The sequence below is a fragment of the Papilio machaon genome, chromosome 17 (assembly GCF_912999745.1).
Source record: "Papilio machaon chromosome 17, ilPapMach1.1, whole genome shotgun sequence".
Taxonomy (NCBI): Eukaryota; Metazoa; Arthropoda; class Insecta; order Lepidoptera; family Papilionidae; genus Papilio; species Papilio machaon.
This window is the reverse complement of record NC_060002.1, coordinates 7,145,690-7,169,803: the sequence shown is the minus strand read 5'-3', so window position 1 is coordinate 7,169,803 and position 24,114 is coordinate 7,145,690. Positions and strand designations below refer to the sequence as shown.

Sequence of the window (24,114 nt, the reverse complement as noted above, 5' to 3'; positions counted from 1 at the left end):
GCCTAGCGGGTCGCTGTGGTCTCGGCTGAATTCGCTTTGGTGCCTTCGGGCACCCGTGATAGTTAGCGGTATGATCACCGCGGCATAGGACGCAAGCGGGCTTTCCGAAAGCCTCTAACAGGGATTTATCTTTCGGCCTAGAGCAATCCGATGTGCCATGATCGCCTAAGCACTTAACGCACCTAGGACGGGCAAAACAGTTGCGGGCCGAGTGCCCGTACAGCTGGCATTTGTGACATTGACCGGGTAGGCCATTTTTGCGTGGCGGTTCAACTAGTAGCCCGCTAAGGCCACAGATTGACTTTACGTCAAAAATGGCCTTCCCTTCGGGCGACAGGTCTAAGTGTACCTGTACCAGATCGATTGGTGATTTAGTGCGCCTATTTGTCATGCGGTAAACGGCAATGACTGGGAAGTTTTGGCTACGGAGAGATTGGGTTATATCTTCTACCGGGATTTCCTTAGGGATGCGTTTGATGACAACCCTAAGGATGCGCTCTTCGGCGAGCGTGTAAGTGTGATAGTACACCTCCTTCTCTTGGAGGAATCGGGTTACAAATCTGAATGCTTCAGCAGTCTCAAGCTGCATTCTAATGCCCTGAGTAGTAGCTGAAGCGACAACCTTAAATTTGTTAGACATGGCCGATTGGATCATCGGCCACTTGTCTGGGGCTTGGATATAGATCGGAGGTGGCTTTTTGTCTTGGGGCGCACGGGCCGCTACGGGGCGCTGCGCTGTCACAGATGTAGAGGCGGCCGTTGAGGGCTGGGATACGGGGGCATCAGTGCATGGCGCTACAGGGTTTGCCATAAGGGATGGGATGGGTGTTGCCGAGGGCTGAGCCAGTCCGGCTTCAGCCAGGGGCGACAGGTCTAAGTGTACCTGTACCAGATCGATTGGTGATTTAGTGCGCCTATTTGTCATGCGGTAAACGGCAATGACTGGGAAGTTTTGGCTACGGAGAGATTGGGTTATATCTTCTACCGGGATTTCCTTAGGGATGCGTTTGATGACAACCCTAAGGATGCGCTCTTCGGCGAGCGTGTAAGTGTGATAGTACACCTCCTTCTCTTGGAGGAATCGGGTTACAAATCTGAATGCTTCAGCAGTCTCAAGCTGCATTCTAATGCCCTGAGTAGTAGCTGAAGCGACAACCTTAAATTTGTTAGACATGGCCGATTGGATCATCGGCCACTTGTCTGGGGCTTGGATATAGATCGGAGGTGGCTTTTTGTCTTGGGGCGCACGGGCCGCTACGGGGCGCTGCGCTGTCACAGATGTAGAGGCGGCCGTTGAGGGCTGGGATACGGGGGCATCAGTGCATGGCGCTACAGGGTTTGCCATAAGGGATGGGATGGGTGTTGCCGAGGGCTGAGCCAGTCCGGCTTCAGCCAGGGGGATATGTTTGGGTGCTTTTAGGGGCACCGGAGACGAGGACGTAGAAGCGGTGGAGGAGGGGCGCTTCTTCCGTTTCTTTTTGTTCTCAACGGTTGTAAAACCGTCGTTGGAGTCCGAGGGAGACGAGGCGCTTACTTCCATTTCCGAGTCGTAGGATGACGTGGCTTCGGAGCCGGACATGGAAGCGTTAGAGCTCCGGGAAGCGGGACGGGAGATGTTTTGGGCCGCTATCTTAGCAGCCCTGAAGGCATCGGGGAAGTGGTTCTCAAGGGCGTTGAAGACGGCCCTGAGTTCTGCTTCTGCCATATTAATCTATTTATTTAGTTTCATATACCATAAGATTAGGCTGTCCCGGTGGGAACGCCGGGGTGTGTGACCCTAGCTCCCTCCCTGCTGGGTTTAGCAGGGAGGATGTGTGCCTACTACGTGAAGCCCTAGTGTGTCCGAGTGCCGATCTTATTGTGCACTCGGGTGTGTACTTAGGTCTAACTAAAGCTACCCGTGGGCTCTAAAAGGCCAAGCGTGGACCACCGTTGACTAGGGCACTACCCAAGGCCAATGATGGAGGTCCCTTCCGGATTACGCGGTTCCCTGAAGGGGAAACGCAGGCGAACGGGGCTGCCTGACTAGCTAGCTTCGTTATCACCGTTAGGTATCCGCTAGCCTTTCTCAAAATTGCGATTATTAAGAAATTGCTCAGCGCAGTGAAAACTGCACTTCACAATTTTTTTCACGCAGTTCCCGAAGTCGGAAACAATGACGTCGCTATCCCAAGAAACCAGATGGCTTGCCAGATGGCAGAGCAATAATAGTTCCTTAGCGGAACAATAGACGTTACGACGTTCTACCTAGAAACTAGGATTAGCGCTTACCAGAAGGCGGGCGCAATAAAAATTGCGCCGACACAATCGGCTCGCGAACAAAGGACGGCGGCACCTTTTATGGCGCGCGCAGGTGCGGATTGCTCAACGTAATGTCGGGCGGAGCGACAGATGTGCGGCGAGCGAACACGTCCGTTCGCCTCAACAGTCTGTAGCGGAGTGTCTTACAGGTGTTATGTTTAAGCACAACTTAATACGTCCCTTGCCGCGGCCAAGGTCTCTTCATTCGTAAAACCTTTTAAAATTTTAAAAGTGGAATAATTACTGTGACCGTTGATGAATACGCGACATATTTTGGTCAAAAAGTAAGAATTGGGTCAGCTTTCTACTTGACAATGCCATTTTTTTGCATGTCACAAAAATGTTTACGTAAACGTGAAGGGGGAATATCAAAATATTCCAGGGTTGAAATATAAATAAGGGTATTTCAAAAAACGTTTTATATTCGAATATAACTTAAGTAACATTAAGCAGTACTACAATGAGAGTCCACCATAGCGAAACAAGTACGATTTGTGAACAAGAAATATCGACATTTTTATATTGTATTTAAAAAAAAATCACTATATTTATTTTATAAGTAAAACTGAAACTAGGTAAAATTTACTATTTAAACCTTCCCGACAGCATCGCGTCGATAAATCGTTAAAGGATCCTGAGGCGGCTCAACCGCCCGGTGGAGGACGCAATCTACCCTCAGTAGCGGCCCGTGTGGGGCGCAATCGATCCCTCAGCCGCGGCCCGCATGCTAAATGTCTCAGAGGTATCGTAATGCGGACTTATTGCTTCAATTGTAATTGCGATTGCTTCTAGTTTATTGCTTTGGTAATTAATGCGAAGGATTTGCGTATCTGTGAACGCTCAATTACATTGATAAACGTTGGAAAATACAATTGTGAATTCTATTTATGTGTAAAATAATAATGTATAAGATTTCGTCCCCCATTTTTTGTAATTAGTAACTTAACCTCGACAGGAAAATTTCATTCATTACATTTGATGCTATTTTTTCTTATTATATATCTTCCCGATGTCCTTTTATTTATCTTTAACTAGCTTTTACCCCGCGACTCCGTCCGCGCGGAATAAAAAAAAAATAGAAAACGGGGTAAAAATTATCCTATGTCCTTTTCCTGGTTCTAAGCTACTTCCCCATCAATTTTCAGCTAAATCAGTTCGACCAATCTTGAGTTATAAATAGTGTAACTAACACGACTTTCTTTTATATATATAGATATTCCATTTTTAATTAATATCACGTAAAGTTTAAATAATACAGTAAAAGGACTCATTAATCATTTCCTCTTAGAGTATAAACTAACTTTACTTTTTAGATGCACCGCCGCTAAAGTATTTTATAATTTTAAAGTTAAAACTTTAACAAGACGTCATTATAATAAGCTACTGCAAACTTCGAACATTTTATCTTAATAGTTTAATATAATAATATCCGTTTGAAGACTTTAGTTTACTTTAGATAAATTTTATTAAAACGGCTTAGTACCCGGTTGTAGCAGAGATAATAAAGATTATCACATTTAAAGTTCCTGCTTGTTTGATTACTTCCTTCAACATTTGAAAAAAGTCATAAACTACATTAGTCTTATTTACATACAAAATGTAACAAATTTCAATTTGCATTTTTTTCACTTAAAGATCACATATGCTGTGAAATCACAGGAAATAGACACAACGCGTAGTTCTGGAAACTGGCATCCTTGTTAGCAAGGGTTTATCGTTTATGTGAGTCTACGACGTAGCGAACCTTCTACGATGCCTCTACAGAAATCAAGCAGTTTATTTTCATCCACCTTACAGTATACACTTTAATGTTATATGGCGATTCCACAGCCAAAAACACTTATCACTTTCACCTTTAACTTAACTACATTCTACATTCAATTATTACTTATTTTAGTCCTATCTTCGGAGCTAATCCTTTACTATTAGTGATACATGTTCACTTCACTCACTCTAATTTATTTTTTTCTTGTTACATTAAAATTCTATTCTATTCTTTAAAATAGTGAAATCAATAGAAACGCGTTACGAATAACATTGAACATTGCCGATGCCTTCATTTCATATTCCTTACGTGTCGCACTCGCCCGCGCAAATCTAATCCTCACCTATACTTTACTATATGTACCAACTATGTTTACTTACTTGCATCTTATGTATAAAATTCAGGTACAAATACAGAATTTACTTTACAGCGATAGTGAAAGAAAGCTACAGTTTTAAATGATATTTTGAAAGTCACATATAATATGTAATGTTTGAAAAACAATAAGGTATATGATATTTTAATAAATAGTCACAACTTAAAAATACTAATAATAACTTAGTTATTAACCAAGTTTTTTGTATTATGTATTTATTTAATATTTAAAAACTATTAATAATATGTTAAAACTACTAAACTATATACTTATACCAAAATAAAAATAAAACTAGATAATGTAAAAAATCGACCAACTAAGTTATGTGTTTACTAAAACAAGTAGAATAATATTCGCTTATTTGCGTTACAATTACTTGTTGTTAACAAAATCTATTTTGATACTAAATCAAATGATAGGTCTTTCCTTACAACTCCAATATCTCATTAAAAATAAATCTAAGAAATATTATTTCAACTAATATCATTAAAATACTTCGATATAAATCTAGCACAAATATTATTAATAATAAACGAATCTATTTCCATACGGTTTTAGATAGAGAAATTGTAATCTAAAACTCGAGAAAAAGTTAAGCAAGGTTCCATCTAATTTATGTCTTTTAAAAGATTTATTACAAAAATTGTGTGTCGGGTGACGTCATCAGGACAACGACGTAAAGTTGCGTGAAAAGTAAAGCGGTTTTTGAAAAGGACTTATTAGAAAATAAAATCAATATTAAATCAACGTATAATGAAGTGGTAGAGTTATTTTATATAACATCTACAATAACTCTATCACAAGAATCTTATACGAAAGCTGAAACAAGGTTAGCCACTGCATTCACTAGATATTATATAGGTCATTGACTTCCAACTTTATCTAAATGCGATTTTTATACATGTTACTCTTAGTAAATTTATTCTTTTTTACATAATTCAGTATACAGTAGGTAGGTCATAGACCTTTATTAAAGGTCCGTCAGCCAGACGTTAGCTTCCTGTCTGTAATCGACCTCACTGGATAGTTCCGTCTCGAGCTTTGAGTGGATATGTGCTGAATTACCTGCCATTGTGCCGCTTCAGTGCACCGGAAATGGACCAAAGCTCATGTTCAGATTGCGTTCACTGAGTTGGTACTGTAATAAAAGATTCTTAAAATCAAATGAACTCTATGATTCTTGTCTAGTTGTATTGTTTATTATAATGTTATACTGAACTTATTTGATTTTTTCCCGCTTTTTGAACTATGACGTCACAGTTATATCGAAAGATCAGTTCGTTCTTATTTCAAATGCACTTATTTTATTTTTTGCTAGTCATACAAGAAAGTAGAAAAATAATAAAACGTATTTGTAGTTTCTAATACGTAAAATTGTTAATTAAACGTATTAATAAAAAAAGTAAACAAAAAAATGGGACCCATCTGCAAGCACTTCCAAAATCGGACCACCAGGGGCGGAGATTCGCAGTAACACACATAAAAAAAAAACAGTCGAATTGATAACCTCCTTCTTTTTGAAGTCGGCTAAAAATAAATCGATAGAAAATAAGAATCGTTAAACTTTATTTAATATCTTTCAGATATTTTATGCGGTAGTCCAGTAAACTTGGAGTTAAAAAGTTTTCTGTAGCAGGTTGCCTTTAATGTTGTTCTTGTTTATTATAATTATTCAAGGAAGAAAAAACTGTTATAACGTAAACTTCTTGCCATTCCCCCTGCAGTTTTAAAATTACACCACTAATTGCCTTGAAGTGATTAAAAAAAATATTTTCCATCGTCCAGGTCCCAGGTTTGTACAAACCGAAGCAAACAGTAAACTGAACTGTGTCAAGTTGGCTCTTTACATTCCGTTCGCATTCCTCGCACTAACTCGATTGTACTATCCGTAAAATGTAGCACAAATCTTCTGCTACACTTTATAAACAACAGTTAAAAGTAAAATTGAACGACAATATAGTAATAATTATGTACAAATTCACATCGTGTTTTTCTGACCCTCGGGATTATATTTTTCCAGCGTATAAGTGTTTTCATTTATACGGGTTTGTATGCAAGTTTCATTATAAACGCTTAAAGGCTAAACAACTAAGCCGATTTTCGTTTTTTTTATGGCGTTTCTTTAATTGACGACTTTTTTTGTAACTCGCCTAAAGATGCATTTTCAATATTGGGTATTTTAAAATTATCTTAAAACTAATAAAACTTAAACTACAAAATCGCAGTTTTACGGTAACCTTTTTATTAAAACTAGTAGGATAGCATTTTGTCTCGTACGTGTTGCGGCTTACTTCCACATATTACCGCTATATCCCGGTCGTAAAGACAACCAAATTGTCACATTACCGCACGAAAACAAGTAAGAATTGCGCACTTAACGCCACTAAACTGATAACTTTTATCGCACATCGGTACACCAGGATCTCAGCTTAATGTACCAGATAAAACAAAGACAAATTTTATACACAAACAGCATCGTGCAAAACAAAGAGCTTCTTTTAGGACTCCTCCCTATTCCGCTTAAGAAAAATCTTTCACTTCCATCCTTAGAGTTATTTAATTATTCCTTAAACAGTTCCTTAGTGTAGATTTATATTTTTTTACGTAACTGGCCCATGTACATCAAACAACAAATACAAAATATATATCTTGTATCAACAAACGTTACGATACTGCGGTTAAAATTACTTCTACAGTTCATAACCCAATTTCAAACATTTTACATAACAGTAAATCTCTTAAATGTACTCTAGCATCGCAATATACGATGAGAAATGGTATTATTTGGATTACTATAATCCGGTGCGGGGCGGTCAGGGTCGGCCCGAGCCAGTCGGGAATGGCTTTAACAATCTGCATACTAATGACTCAAAGGTATCGTAAACGGGAGTAATTGCTGTTATACACTTCGATTGTTATTTGAACTACTACTCGACGATAATTTATTGAAATTTCCATTGTGGTAGTACACATATTGTGGATTAGTAGCGTCTTAAAATATATACTAGCTGTTGCCCGCAACTTATTTAGCGCATAATTAAAAAAATAGCCTTTAATATTCCTGCGTGCAGGTACTATCCTGTCATAGTCCCGTCATATGAATTTTAGTTTTCGATATATATACACACACTCCAATTTTATTTATATATCTAGACTAGCTGTCGTCCGCAACTCGGTCCGCGCGAAATAAAAAAAACACTTAGTAGCCTATGTGTTCTTCTAGACTATGTTCTATATCCATGCCAAATTTCATCCAGATCCGTTGTTCTGAGATGACTCTGATGACAACAAACATCCATCCAAAAACTCGCATTTTTGATATTAGAAAATAAGAATTGATAAAATAACGTAACGTAATATTAGGTTGGTATATTAAAAAATTGAATAACATACGTTAAGCAATTTGAAGGGGAGCGCAAAGTTTCACGATTAAGGTACGCGGCGCACCAAATTGCGTTATTAATCATTCTACAGAGATGTGTGTGTACGGTGTACATGATATGTGTGTGTAGGTTAAACCGCCTCGAGCCAGATAGCACTGGTAATTGCTCGCAACTCAACTTATGCAACTAAGATTTATGTACACACAGATTCAATCTTAATATTACTTAATTCATTATTTTATCCAAGCTAAAATCCAATAAATAATATGGTTTGATTATTCAAAATATATGAAAATGTACTTAAAAATGTACCTTTTCTAAAATTTTAATTCCTTCCTGTTACGTTTTAATCTCACGATGTAATTCTACTCCCAAAATGTTTGTATTCAAACATGTTAATATGTGTCTAATCTTACTAATATTATAAATGCGTAATTTTGGATGGATGGATGGATGTTTGTTGAAAGGTATCTCCAGAACGGCTGCATTGATCTCGCTGAAATTTTACGTTGAACATAGCCTGAAAGAACACGTAGGCTACTAATTAAGGTATTATATTTAATTCCGCGCGGACGGAGTTACGGGCGACAGCTATTATTAATATATTGTTTTGTTTGCTATCAGATTTTATTTAATTGTTTCCTATACGTAAAATTATTTTGATTAAATAATAAATTATTTTAATTTCACTTAAGAAACCGTCTCGATTAGCATATAGGGACGTCGGCGAGATGACCACATCACACGGAACACATTTGCATTATTTGCAATTAGCTTGATAGTTTATGTTAATCTGGCGAACGGCTGTAGTGGATTTTTTTAAATCACAACGTATTTAACAGTTAAAAAAAGCTTTTTTAGTTTATAAATTGAAAATGTATATATTGCTGAAAAGAAGAATTTTACCTTTTCGTAAGCAAATTCGTGAACATTATTGAAAGTCTGAATTTACAATAAAAAAATTAACCATAAAATCTAAAAAGTATAATAAATTATAGAGATCTCGTATTTAACAAACATCGTTTAATTTACTGATCAATATCATTGTAAGAAGCATAAAAGTGTTGACACAGAGTAATGGAATAATAAAATGCAATCTGCGAATCGTAGTGTCAAGGCTTCGACTACGGGAATTTGCAATTGAATCGTCGCTGAAACCTTGCAGCGCCCTCTACCGCCGACATTTACATATTTTGCAATTTCCTTGATTACGCCTTTTGTAAATTGTGATGAAAAGCCGCGGCATTCGCTGGCCGAGTGTACGTGCGCCGCAAAATATTTTTTTTCCAGATTATATTTTTTTTTTCATTTATTTAACTGTATTTGTTGAGTTTACAAATAGACCTATTTGTATTTTAAATTTTTACTTAATTCAACTATTTAAATGTTAGATAAAATTAATAAAAAATTTATAAAGCTCTATATTAAAAACGTTCTAACTTGTAATATTTTGTCAAAGTTTTAAAAACTTTATTTATCTTTTAAAAGATTACAAAAACATATTCAAAGCTTAATACTTGTTAAGTATCTTTCTATTTGCCTACTACAGTATGTATGTATACTTTTCTATGTTTAAATGTATCCATTTCATTTTTTTCACTCAGTAAATCAATGAACAAAATCCCACTCTAGTTTCCTTTTAAATCAGACGTAGAGGACTCTTCTTGGTAATTTCATTTCACATCGATGCTCGTCTCTCTTGCAGTATTGTTGTTTTCAGTAATTGAATCCAAACAATCCGACGTTCCTTCCTTTTTTTATTTACTTTGCTCTGCTACTTTTTGGTTTGTTTCGTAAGAAAAAAACAGTGAAAAATGTATATGAATTAGTGTAATAACTGAGATTGAACAGTTAAGTTTTGTTTACTTTTGTAACAAGATTTAAATAAATTGAGTGTAGATAAAAATAAATAATAGATGTGAAAAAATAGTCCTTTTTAGTCTATGCTAGACAAAAAAAAATAAAAAAACACTCCTTTACTTTTTTTCCTTTTAAAAAAAAACCCTCGGTGTCCATCAAGTGCAACTGGTGAATGAAAAATGAAATAGAAAAATCGCTCCTTTACTTATCTATAACGTTATTGATAATTGCATTATGATCAGAATCTTAAAAACATGTGATTATATGAATCCTTTTACAAATAAATCAAGAGTTTTGTATTCACGAGTACTTTAAACTTCGTAATAACTTCAGATCTGAAGCAAACTCAAAACTTTGACGCAAAGAAATCCTTTCATGACATTTAATATTTCCAAATGCCAGAATCAAAAAATTTCTTCTAATTCCCAACTAACAAGTTTCCAAATTAAATGTCTCATTTATGCTCTCTCAAAAAAAAACTATATTTTTTATTTGTTAGAGCAAAAAGCTGTTTAAAAAAAACAAAATGTAGAACTAATGTATTGCTTATTTTTTGCTTTAAACATAAATATGACCAATCAGTCTCTAAATCATCCACAAAATATTATTTTTAGTCTACTTCAAATAAAAGGAGGTTATAAATTCATCTCTATTTTTTTTTCTTGTAGAATGACTACTGCATGGTACTATAATATATGCAAGTATGCCTTCAATAAATAAATAAATAATCAACAGGAAAAGTAAATTCACGGTAGAATTTTTTTAATGTGCATATTGCAGTGAACGATATTTTAATAACTGTGGCCTTTAAAATACGACTGACAGCAATTTAATTATTTGAATTCACTTTTGTGATGACTCATGCAATATTAACAATTATTAGAATTGTTCAGCAATTTTATGAAACAAATTGATTCGACCTTTAACTTCAGTGAACTTAGCACGAATATTTGAGACAATTGTCATTGTGTCGTTACCGAGAATATTTTTCTTATAATGTGCAGCGTTTATGCAGCGTGCAAATCTCGTACTTATTTCGACGTAATTGACGATGACGATACGAAGTCGATAGTCACAAATATTCGTGCTAGGCCCACAGAAGTCAAAGTTTCACTGCTATTATTTTTGAAGTCAAAGAAATTATATTAAAACGTCTATATAAGTCAATGAAACGTTTATGTGACTATAAACTGATAAATGAGTATGGAACCTTAACCTCCTTATAGACTTAAGGCAGTACACTGTCGTAAATCGCTGTCACAATAACAATTTCCTTATACGAGATTCACGCAACGATAGAGGAACATTAGCCGCAGTCAGACTCTGCGTTCCTGTCGTGGCGTTTGCTGAAATAACAACCATCTTAATGTTATAAAAGCAACAAAGTCACATCATTGCTTTAAATATCCGTTCTCAATGTTATTTGGTTACCTAATGTCACATTAAAGTGGTTTAATAACCTAGAATTTTGCATACTCTTGCGGATTATGAAAAGCTTCGGTTTTTTATTGATTAACTATATTTTCAATTTGATGAAGTTATTGATAAAAGTGAGTAAAAAAATAATTTGTTTTTCACAATAGAAACATACTGATTCAATTAAAAGGTCGGTAACTAAGAGTTTTTCAGCTTCGTAAACGAAGGTCATGGTCGCAGCGCCCCGGCAGGGCGAGGGTTAAGTAAATATAGAGCCGTATAGACGCAGCTGTAATTTGTGGCCGTTCCTAAACTAACATGCCATTAAGACTTCTGTGTGGGTTGAATTAAAAACATTCGCAGCTTACAAGAAAATTTGAAGGACAAAAACGTGTTCCTTTTTTTAAATTTTATGAAAGAAGTGAAATGTAATCTTACTAATATTAGAAATGCGAATGTTTAGGATGTTTGTTTGAAAGTATTTCCGGAACGGCTCAACGGATCTTGATGAAATTTGGCACAAATGTAGAACATAGTCTGGAAGAAAACATGGGCCCAAGACGGGGGCGACAACTAGTGAAACATAGAGAAAAGTGGAAATTAATGTAAAACTAAATAAAAATGTACTATTTTCATACAGTAATCAGTTTCCTTTGCTTTTACTCTTTCATATAATATGCTTCATAAACTACATCACAGCTTATTACTACCGACTTCTGGACTATAAATAAAACCTTACTTTCCATTGTCATTAAATTTTGACTTCCAAATAACGCTGTTGACCTACTTTAGTTGTATCCAATTCATAACAAACATAACAACGTCCATTCATCATAAATCAAGCAAACACTATTGTATAAATATGAGCCTATTACGTCCGAAGTTTGTTATAAGATTACATCAACCATTTCGGGAATAATTGGACTATAACTTTGCCTTATTCTAACAATATATATAAATTACATGTCAGCTACAACGAATACATTAGCTAGATATAAAGTATGTATAACTGTGAATTTATACTCCAAAAACAAAACAAAAACATCTGATGCTAAAGATCAAATTCAAGCGTTTCGCTTCCCATCTTTAAGTAATAAAGAAAGGATGGGAATTAGTGAATTTAGTGGGTTGCTATAGGAAAGAGAAACGTCTTTTTTCGGTTCGTCTCCCCTCTGTTCCATAAAGATAGGCCACACATCTAAGACCTTTTTACTTATTATGTATAGCCAGCAGTTGATTCGCGATTTTAGCGAAATCAGGTAGCAGCTAGGTCATTTGTTGCCTTCTTCTATTGAATGCATTCGTATCTTAATATTGGTAACAAAATAATTCTACTGTAGTTGAGAATCGAATCCAGGGATTTCGATTTAGCATACCTACGTATAATCAACGTTTGTTGTCAAGTCTGTATAAAAATAAATGAGCTTTGTTGTGTGGAAGGTCTGCAATAGCGCAACAAATTACAACCGCACTCGTTCCGAGTTTCATATTAATATACAGACCTTGATATAGTCACCTTGACCTTTTGTTTGTCGATAATAAAATAGTCGACAACATATTGACGGAAAGGTGTTACAAAGTGGAAAGTGTTACAAAGATATATATATATATATTATATTTAGTTTTTGATTTAAACAGACCTGAAAATAAATATACTCGTAACTCGCAAGGGAACTTTATTTATTTGAAAGCGCTTAACGATCTAATGAGCATCGACAAAATATGTTTGCGTTTTGTGAAAAAAATATAAGAGTTTTTCTAAACAATTAATATTAAAAAAAAAACAGTATTTTGATTATATTGTAGCTCACGGGAGACTTTAGCATGAATTTTAATATTGCCAATATTAACATAGAAAAATATTGACCTAACTTATCATCATCTTCCTGACCTTCTCCCACTCACGTAGGGTCGGCACACAAGGTTTTATAAACTTAAGCTTTTACGGCCGGCCGCCTGCCTACCGTCAACCCTACTTGGGAGGAAAAATAGTTATCAAACGCATTTCTCTTAAACACATCGCAACATCAAATTGGTATTTCTTAAGCTTTTTAATTAGTAACTCAAAATAACAATAAACCATTCGATTCCCGAATGAATACGATTTTAATAACGTCAGAGATAAATTTAGAATATAATTTAGAGAAGAGATAAATTTATACATAAGAGTAAATGAAACGATCGAGCAAAAGGAACTAAAAATATTTCAGAATATTGTCGTCTAAAAACAGTATACTTCTGCTGTCTAAAAATCTTTCTCCTTATAATATTAAGATTACCAGATAATAATATCAAGGATTCTGTCTCAGCAGTATTGCAACAATCTTTTACAACGCTATAACACTTCAAGGCTATTAACATGGCCAATTACGCGACTTAGCTCTGCGACTGGTTTTCATTTACTACACGTCTTTCATTACACTCAGCCGGACCAAAATTGATATTTAGTTAATGAATAAAACGGAGTTTACTTAATTGAATTGAGGAGTTAATTACTGATGTTATTTTATTTCTGAAACTTCACGACATTTCAATTTGAAAACGATTGAATTTTGGATTGTAAAAAGCTGTAATTTCCTCGTATATAAGTTTGAAATGAACAAAAAACCTTTGTGTAATTAAGCGTGAAACTTTAGACATTTACGTTTTACCTATCCTTTTAAAATTTATGTAACATATTACAAGGTAAAGTAAACAAACGTGTTTTGTTTACTTTATTTCATGTTATTGGTGTAGTTATAATTTAAATCATCCTTAAAATTTTACGCATAACAAATATTATCTCAAACTTTTTTTATCTGTGTTCGTTTGGTGAATATTTTACCATTTCTACTCGTATTTACTGTTATGTGTTGATTTCTCTAAGAGTTTTGCGCTTATTCTCTGAAACTAACCACAGTTATATCTTAATACGTATATTTTCTTAAACTGTTTTGTCATAAAAATAATTATAATTAAATAATTAAGATAATTTACGATAAATATCGTCGGTTTTGATTTCGCCATTAAAAGGAAACGGTCTGAAAGCTGTTATAATTTTATTATAATTGCTGCTATGAAACGAGGGACATAAACATTAAAATTATCTTTATTAAATTATGTTAATTGCCTTAAGATATTTAATAAAAATCATTCTTTTGTTTCTTTCGCTCTAACGTACTGTATTCAAACCGCTAATAGCATAATAGTTGAAGGAACTAATAATATTATCCGTGCGTGGAAATCCAGCTTTTCAACTATTACCATGATAGCACAGACTTCAGGCTAAGTTGAATTGATGGAGGTTGATGAATTTTTTTTAAAGATAATTTCAATAATGTCCAGATATTTTGAGACATGAAGTATTAAAGTTAATATACTATGTTCTCCTTGCTCCGGTTGAAATATCCTTATATTTATTTATTTATATTAAAGCCAATGCAAAACTAATAGAGGTATTATAAATGCGAATGTTTAGAGGGATGGATGTTTGATTGAAGGTATCTCCGGAACGGCCCAACGGATCTTTATGAAATTTGGCACAGTTATAGAACATAGTCTGAAAGAACACATAGGATAATTAAGTTTTTTTTAATTCCGCGCAAACGGAGTCGCGGGCTAGTGCAAAATACATTCGAATCTTTCAATGGATTTCCAGTCTCTAGGCAATTATTAATAAATAATTTTTTGCGTGAATTTTCACAAAGACAATGTTAATAGACTCCAATATGTTATTGTTTTGTTAGAACCTAAAGTTAAGTATATCATCAAGTTAAGTATTTCGCTTAACCAAGTCCCAGCATCGGCTGAAGGGTTTCAAGTGAGACGCAAGCGCTCAGTAATGGCCACGGTTGAGTTACTGCGATCCCTCACGCGACAACACAGCCTGCGAATACCGCTGCTACCTAATTACCTTTAGTAGTTTACTAACGCTTAAGAATGTTACAAAACTAACGCATAGAACTAAAGCTAAAACTAAACGAATTATATATAAAAAAGAACCGATCTCAATACTAAATATTCTCAAATATTGCACCCTATAAAGTAACAAAATAGCATAAAATTAGTAAGAAAGTAAACACTCTTTTTTGTTGTATTATACCTAAATTGTACAGTCACCGGCATAAATATAAATATGTACATATTTACAAATCTTTAGAAACTTCTATATCACTTCAGTTTTAAAAATGCGTATGCACGTATTCATCAATAACATGTAATAATAGTCGGAAGCATACAGATATGTGCTTACACATTTTTGAAACAGAAGGCAAATACTAGTAATTGAAGCTTTGTAAATGTAAACTTATTTATGCAGCTGACTGTACACTTTCAGACCTTTATCCTAATAACTTTAGAAAATAACATTACCAAAGTTAAATTAAAGACGGCAACGCGCCTCGCCACCCATCACGTTGTCTCCCGAAATGGCGAAAAGTGGATTGCGGAGGTTCATTTGGCCACGCCAAATGAAGGTCCGTGATCTCTACCTACCCCTCTGGATTACAGGCGTGAGTTGTATTGTTGTTAAATTAAAGATTTCCAGTAATTACACTAAACACATACCTCTCTCACAGAAGGCGCCCTCATAATCCTCGTCCCTGCACTCACAGATGGGACCGTTATCAGTGCTGATGCACACGCCGCCATGCTGGCAGGGGTCACGGCGCTCGCACGCGTCACCGCTCGCGTTGCTCACACGAGACGACTGCCATACACAGACAAACAAGATACATTACAAAGGTTGATATGGTACAACGTTATTTAATGTCTATCCATGGGTTTACATGCGTATCATACAACATATAATGTGCTGAATATTACCGCGCGTTTCGACCGCCCACTTGTATTGTCGTCCCTTACATTCTCATGCAACAAACAGAGACAACATATTATGTCAATGAAATTGTCCACTTTTTCTTATTCATGGCAAATGTCACGGCAGTTGAAAGTTAATTACCCCAGTTAATTACGAACATGTGATAAGATATAAATATTGTATCAATAATTTTTGTAACATGTTTGATGACAAAATGTGTTTTTACAGTGGTAAAGCAGCAGTGGGTAGGCTCGCCCGCTGCGATACCACGACCACACAGAAGACTGTGTGGACATGGTCTGATGAGTGTGTGTAGCGGAGGTCTAATTTTTGTCCTCGTGCCCTTCCCACCCTTTTCTTGTAAGGAAAGGATGGGAAGCGGTAGTGGATTTGTTGGAGTAAGGAGAAATATCTCCTTTCCGTGATTTCCCTCATCAGTTAATTAAAGGTAGACAACGCGTTTGCAAAATACTGATTTCTACGGGCAGCGGTTGCTTCGCTAATTTGGCGAATTTAGGCTATTTAAAAAACGTGACAACTACGACAATGTAAACCTAGATCAAAACATTAAGAGAAAGAAAATTTTATCACAATCGAAACATAGTTTTACGGAAACTTAAAAGTCGACTTTTTCAATTCTGCTTATTTAGCTTTTTTTTTTTATTTAGGTTATTTCATAACCAACTGTCTATCAATCTTTTTATCGATATAAACAGAGGGGAAGCTCTATGTAACTATCTATACCTAATTGATATTCTATAGCTTGAACTATCGTGATACATATGAAATATGAAGCATTAAACTACAGTTATCTGACATTGATTTATTTACAACAATATTAGTCAATAGGAACTATTCCCAAAACTTTGATAAATGTTCCTAATCCCAAATCAAAACGCATACATAATTCAACTAAAATTAGACCATTTCAGTTTATATGTGTATATAAACGTCTTGCCCCCGAAAGTAAACATACGACAACTTTATATGAATTTCCTTAGGCAGTTAAATCTTTAAGCTGGGTTAAGTAAGACAAAGTTTCACTTAACTTGAAAGTTTGAACTTTAATTATAACTAGCTGTCGCCCGCGACTCCGTCCGCGCGCAGTTAAAAAATGGGGGGGGGGGGGGTTATGAAAAATAGATGTTGGCCGATTCTCAGACCTACTGAATATGCTCACAAAATTTCATGAGAATCGGTCACCGTTTCGGAGGAGTATGGCAACGAAAACTGTGACACGAGAATTTTATATATTAGATTAAGTTTTATAAGAAACCATATAAATTAAGGAAAATTAAATAAGTAAATAAAGAGTATACTAAATTAATTTTTAGTTTATAATAAAGTTTCAGTTTTAAATAAATTTCAATGTTTTATGGCATAAACTCTTTTAAATATTAATAAAAAGTGTTCAGTAACACTCTTAGCATCCATTCGCAATGGCGTTTTATTAACGCGCACTAAAAAAGAGTTCAAATACGACAAATTCATTTGTTCATACGGTAGCGCTTTTACAACGCGAATGTTGGCCGTTCGTTGCTCGAAAACCGCCAACACCGAGTATTAACGCGGCGTTAAAAAGCGCCCGTGCGAATATGCTCTTAAGGCGATTTAAAGGATCTTTCCTTTTGGTTTTTAAAAAAATCTTAAAGATTGTATTGAAAAGAAGAAGTTTACGACTCTTCCGGTAAAGTTAACGTCTTGTGGCTTAGTGACGCACAGGTCCGCGTGACCGACTTGCACCTAAATTAGTCCCTTTCGTGCCGAAGTTTCCGCAACGTAAAAGGAACTAACTTAAATCAAGTTATTACTTAAGTTAGCATTGATTCTAATAAGTGTGAGTTTTATAGTTGTTGTAATTCTTTGCTGCCTATGAAATTAAATAAGTTCTATGATTTATTTAATGGGAAATTCATAGCTTTTAAAATACAAAATAAAATAACTTTCTTCCATCTAATAAATGTCACAAAAACACATTTTTACTACGTAGGAAAAAGGACAAAGGATAACATTTTCATAAAGTCAAATTTATAAACAACACAAAGGATGATTGTCAATTTTCCATTTAAGAGTAAATTTAAATTTCATTATTCAAGTAAGAATACTGAAAAATGATACAATACTTTCGTGCAGATGGCGCTACTGTCATGCGATATAAACAAGATGGTAAATCGAAATTGCATATGGCAATTGTTTACGACTGAACAATGGAGGTTTGTACACCGGTTTTCAGTTTCGCTCGTAAAATTTACTGCATTATGAGCTTTTTTTTGCAAGTAATAACTTTTTCCGCAGTACGTTGTTACAGGAGTACCTATATTCAGTCAGGGGTAACGCACTGTTTTATTAATATTACATTAATAACGTTGTTGTGCGTGATCCCTGTTTATACATTTGATAGTAACAAATGTATGATTAATATACCGTCGTCCAATGTACGTCAAATTGTTCTTAGAATATTATATTTTAACAATTATGTGTTCTACTGTAAAATACCTGCTTAAAAACAATTTGTTATCTCAAGCTTTTGCGAAAATAGTTACAGAAATAACAGTATGTTTATATATAAGTGTTTCGGGAATGAAACCTCAAGAACACTTAATATTATTGACTCAAATGGCGTTAGAACTAATGTCACATTTATAGTGTTGCGGTTAACAAAGATAAATTCATACAGAAGGGAAGTAACACGTTGACAACCTTATCGCGGTGAATACTTTAGGGTGAAGGGTGCGTGCGAGCGGGGGGAGGAAAAGTCGAAGATAATATGTGATTATCAGCAATAAACTTAGACCTCAAGCTAAACTGCAAGCCGACCCTCTTTACAGCACACGACGGGTGTCAAACATTAGTTAGATAAATGCAGATCGGTTATTGGATAACCTTAAGTAAGATTATTCCTTTAGGAACTATAAATTACTTTTTAAAAATGTTTAATACCGATGGATGTTATGTTTTATCGAAACATTTGTTAATTAAGTGATTAAAAATAGATAGAATTTAAAGATTGGTTTAATAGATGCTATATGACACTTTTCTTTAATGTTAATTTCATGTTAATATACTTCTTAATCCTTCAATTAAAACAAAAGAAGTCATTTCAAAAATTCGCACAGAACCATAATGAATGACGTACTCAAATAATTTTAGTAAATCACTTCGGACTATTGCTAGAAAGCAATAAAACACCTTTATTCATTTATGGCAATAAAGAATATTATTATGTACCGATTTACATATTTTAAAAATATTACCGCATACGTCTAACGAGTAAAAAGCACATTAAAAACATTTTTATGGTTACCACGTACACGAACATCCATTTTGACTTATAGAACATATTTCATAAGCGTATCATTATAATAAAATTAAAAATTCAAATCAGCCTGAGGGATGACGCATCTGACGTTGAATATTACAGCAAACTCTACACGCCACGTGAGCACGCCACTCTACCTGTTCATATAAAATGCTAAGTAAATTGTAAACTAAACCAACTGCAGTTAACAAATAACTAAAACAAAGGAAAAGAATTATTACTCTCGGCCTCGATTTTTCATGCACCATTTTAATTAAATATTTGATTTATAATTTTAATCTAAAATTTTTGTCACGTTAACTATTAAAAACTTGCACTGCCATGTTTACACCATACAGATTAAAAATATATACAATGGTTCTCTATATTTTATGCCTCAAAAATAAGATCGAGTTTCTCATCTTGTATTATGCGATTTTACTTAGTAAAACATCTTCATAAAGTTTTTTTCTCAACAAATTTTTTATTAACGCATTATAAAATTTTCTTAAAATATATTAAAAGGTGGCAAACGAGCAAACGTCCACCTAGATTCGCCGAGTTAGCGAAGCTACCCCTGTTCATAGACATCCGCAATTGCAGATGAGTTGCCTACCTTTAATCAAAGGAGGAGGAGACGCATAGAAAGAGATTATTTTCAATTCCTATGCGACCACCCCCCCCCCCTCTCCATCAAAACTTAATCCTTTAGTTATAAGAAAAGGTTGGGAAGGGAAATAGGTCTAAATTAGTCCTCCGGCAAAAACACTTATCAGACGAAATGCGGAATTGCTTCCACTTCACGCCCATCTTCTGTATGGTCGTAGTATTTCACAGGAGAGTTAAGTTCTCAACTTAATTCATGCAATATTGTTTCAATTATAACTTGTTGCAACTTGAAACAACACCGCAGCTGCAAGTGACTTGCCGCTAATTAAGTTGTTGTCCGTTCGCTACACTAACCATTGCTTTGATCTTAAGCACTAACTTAACACCAATAATGCAACCAGTATAAATTCAGTGTCTAAGTTATGATTCAAATTTACACAAGCTTAAGTTAGTGTTTGTTACTCAGATAACAAAATTTATAGACTGCTAGCTGTCGCCCGCGACTCCGTCCGCGCGCAGTTAAAAAATGGGGGGGTATGAAAAATAGATGTTGGCCGATTCTCAGACCTACTGAATATGCTCACAAAATTTCATGAGAATCGGTCAAGCCGTTTCGGAGGAGTATGGTGACGAAACCTGTGACACGAGAATTTTATATATTGGGTAATAAAAAAACTTTAAATCTTTTACACTAAGGTTTAGAGTACCGCCTAATCCTTGACGAAATATTAGGTCCTTACATATGAAATTGGCGTTTTGTATGGGAGGAACAAAAAGTCGAATATTTTTTAATATAATATATTTAATTAATCAAAGTATGAACCATTATTTTCTATGCACTTTTGCCATCTCATAGGTAGTTCATTGATCCCTTTACTAAAAAAACCAGTCGGACGGGAATCAATAAAATCTTTGAAGGCGATTTGGACTGCCCCATCGGAGTTGAATTTTTTCCCTTGCAAGAAGTTATCCAAATTTCGAAAAAAATGGTAAATTGTTGGAGCAAGGTCCGGGGAGTACGGAGGATATCTTAGACTTTCCAATTGAAGCTCTTCTAATTTAGTAGCCGTCTGTTGCGCAGTGTGTGGTCTAGCGTTGTCGTGAAGCAGCAGTGGCGTGGAGCGATTGACCAGCCTAGGTTGTTTAGCCGCTAGCTTTTCCATCATGGTTTGCAATTGCTGACAATAGACATCAGCCGTAATAGTCTGGCCAGATTTGAGAAAACTGTAATGAACAATACCGGCACTAGTCCACCAAACGCTTACAAGTAACTTTTTTGGGGTTAATTTTCGCTTGGGGCAGGATTTGGCTGGCTGGCCAGGATCCAACCATTGCGCTGAGCGCTTCCGATTTTCGTAAAGAACCCATTTTTCATCACAGGTAATGATTCGGTTTAAAATACCTTCATTATTGTGCCGGTTTAGTAATGTAACGCAACAGTCGACGCGCGTTTGCCGGTTTGCTTCAGTCAATTCGTGAGGTACCCACTTTTCAAGCTTTTTAATCTTCCCAATTTGCTTCAAGTGAATTAAAACAGTTTTATCACTAACATCGCAGCCTGCAGCTAACTCGGACGTGGTTTGCGATGGATCCGCTTCCACAATAGCCTTCAACTCTTCATTATCAACTTGAGTCTCAGGCCGTCCACGGGGCTTGTTCTGCAGATCGAAATTTCCAGAACGAAAACGTTGGAACCAAAAACGAACTGTGTTTTCTTTTGCAATACGACCGCCATACACATCATTCACCCTTCGAGTCGTTTCCGCAGCACTAGTGCCACGGCGGAACTCGTACTCGTAAATAATGCGATATTTTAAGTTTTCCATTTTGTAAAATGAGTGACGCAAACAGAAAAAAACAGAAGAAAAAAAACAAATGAATGACGGTCATCGAACCACAAATACATGAGTCTATAGCTGTACAAATTTGAATTTGGAATTCCTTACCAAAGAGGAGAAATTCGTGATTAAAGTGGCCAGTACGAAAAACGCCAATTTCATACGTAAGGACCTAATATTATTCATAACATCGTCACTTTAACCGGTTACATCAAGTCAAGTTTTGGTTCATACACGCAACCAGTCAAAATGTAAAGGCTAATTACTAGAAGTATTAAGGTTATTGCGTGAAAGGGCATTGATTGAATTCAAAATTTAAAAAAAATCCGTTGGTTTTCTATACCAAAACCTATGTATAAAACATATCGTCAACCGTGACGTTATCTTTGACAAAACAAAGATAACAATAGACGGTTAATAGACATTTCTTTCTTCCTTTATTGTCTTTTATAATCTTAAATCATAAACTTACCTAACACTTATGCAAATTAGAAAACACCGCAATACGATTGCACCGAGCATTCAGTTTTATTTTCTGTCGGTAACAATTTTTTTATATGTTAAAAATTGCTTTATAATCGAGCATTTCCATTACATTGAGATCGATATCGCCATGCAATTTTGTTATGAAATAACACGCTACTGTTTTTACACGCAAACAGAACATGTAATATCCAATTAATTAAATAGTAACATATTATAATGAATTACAACCAAACCTCAAAGACTAAAATTAACACCATGCATAGATTATTAATATTAAAAATACTAAGTACTAAAATAATATGTAGAATACTTTCTACATAAAATACTTTTTAGATACATCTTGCAAGTATCATAGAAATTTATCAGTATTCAAAATAAACTGAAATAACTACATAAAATTGATTTAATTTTTCTTTTAATTACTTTCAAAACTTCATCAATTAAGTAAACAAAGTTGAGAATATTATAATTGTTAAGTGCAGAATTAAACATTTTACTATAGAGGTGGCATAATGGCTATCAATACCTTTGCCTTTTTAGTTATGTAAAAATATATAGTAGAAGAAGAAAATGGCGCGGGAAACTGAAGTATGAACAACGAAATGTAGTAGATACTAAAGTTCCTTTATTTAGCAGATATTTTCTTTTCATTAAATTAATATAAAAAACTAAATGTTTGTATAACAAATCCTAACAAAACTTAAAAGTGTGTTTCAAACCTTTAACCTTAGATTACAAACGTACTCTACAATGGGACGTATTTGCGAGTACATCCTCGCACGTAATTTGTCTGAAAGCAGTACGGTACAGTCGTGTGACGTCGCTAATGTCAAGCAGAAAACGTCTTGGCGAACACTTAGACCAGTTGTACGGCACTGTACTTTGCTAGAGTGCTTTCGTGTCTTCGCATAAATTACACACCGCTCACAAATTATTAACAACCGAATACACTCACATCATAAATAAAAAAAAATCATAAAGCTTTTTTTATGCAGTTTTTTTTTTTGAGAAAAACAAAGCATATTAATCAATTTAACAGCGGTAGACGCCAGCAACAACTTTTGCTGTACGAAAGGGCTCGATGGATCTCTGCAATATCACACAGGAGACACCCGTGAAGTGGATGTTATTCCACGATTCGTCTAATGAGCGTGCGCGCCAGAGGCCTAAACTTTAGTCCCTTTCCACTTTCTTATAACGGATGAGAAGGGAAAGTGGATTTGATAGAGAAGCGAACGCATAGAATCTTATGCGTCCCTCCGTACATTAAAGGTAGGCAACGCATCTGCAATTACGGATGACTATGGTCAGCGGTCCCTTTACTATTTCGGTAAATTCAGGTGAGAGCTTGTTCACTTGCCACCTTATAATGTAAAAATCGCGTCAAAAACAACAATCTATATTCAATATAGTATTTCTACGAATATAAATGCAGAATATACTTTACAAGACTTCTTTTCTGTTTTGTACAATATAGACACTCCGCAACAAAAAGTGTCCATTGTACATATTTCTCTAGAATCTTTGCGGCTTCGTTTCTTCAAGTTTTCTTATTGTCCATGGTTTTGTATTGAAGGTACTCAGTTGAATAACAATAGATAGCACTCCAATCTTTAGTATAAGAGGTCAAACGAGCATCCGGTTATCTGATATTAAATCCACCGTTAACCATCCGACTCTTAACAAATGTATGTAATTAATGTACTTATTGATAAAAATACTAAAACTAGTTGTCGCCCGCGACTCCGTCTGCGCGGAATTAAAAAAACGTAATAATTAGCCTATGTGTTCTTCCAGACTATGTTCTACAACTATGCCACATTTTATAAAGATCCGTTGAGTCCTTGTGAACATACCTTCAAACAAACATCCATCCATCTAAACATTTGCATTTACAATATTAGTATAATTTCATCATTATTAATACTTTGTAAAATAAATTGAAAATGCAGTTATAAAAGTTCAAGTCGAAGAAGAATAAGAC

At 35.1% G+C, this 24,114-nt stretch overlaps 1 protein-coding gene across 1 annotated transcript in view; it reads right to left on the bottom strand.

Annotated features, from left to right (window-relative positions):
- Positions 1-24,114, bottom strand: part of LOC106707955 (neurexin-1-like) — a 56,870-nt gene that overhangs the window by 19,151 nt on the left and 13,605 nt on the right. Inside the window, exon 2 of the mRNA XM_045682020.1 lies at positions 15,647-15,788. Coding sequence (XP_045537976.1) covers positions 15,647-15,788 — 142 coding nt within the window. The remainder of the gene's footprint in view (positions 1-15,646; positions 15,789-24,114) is intronic.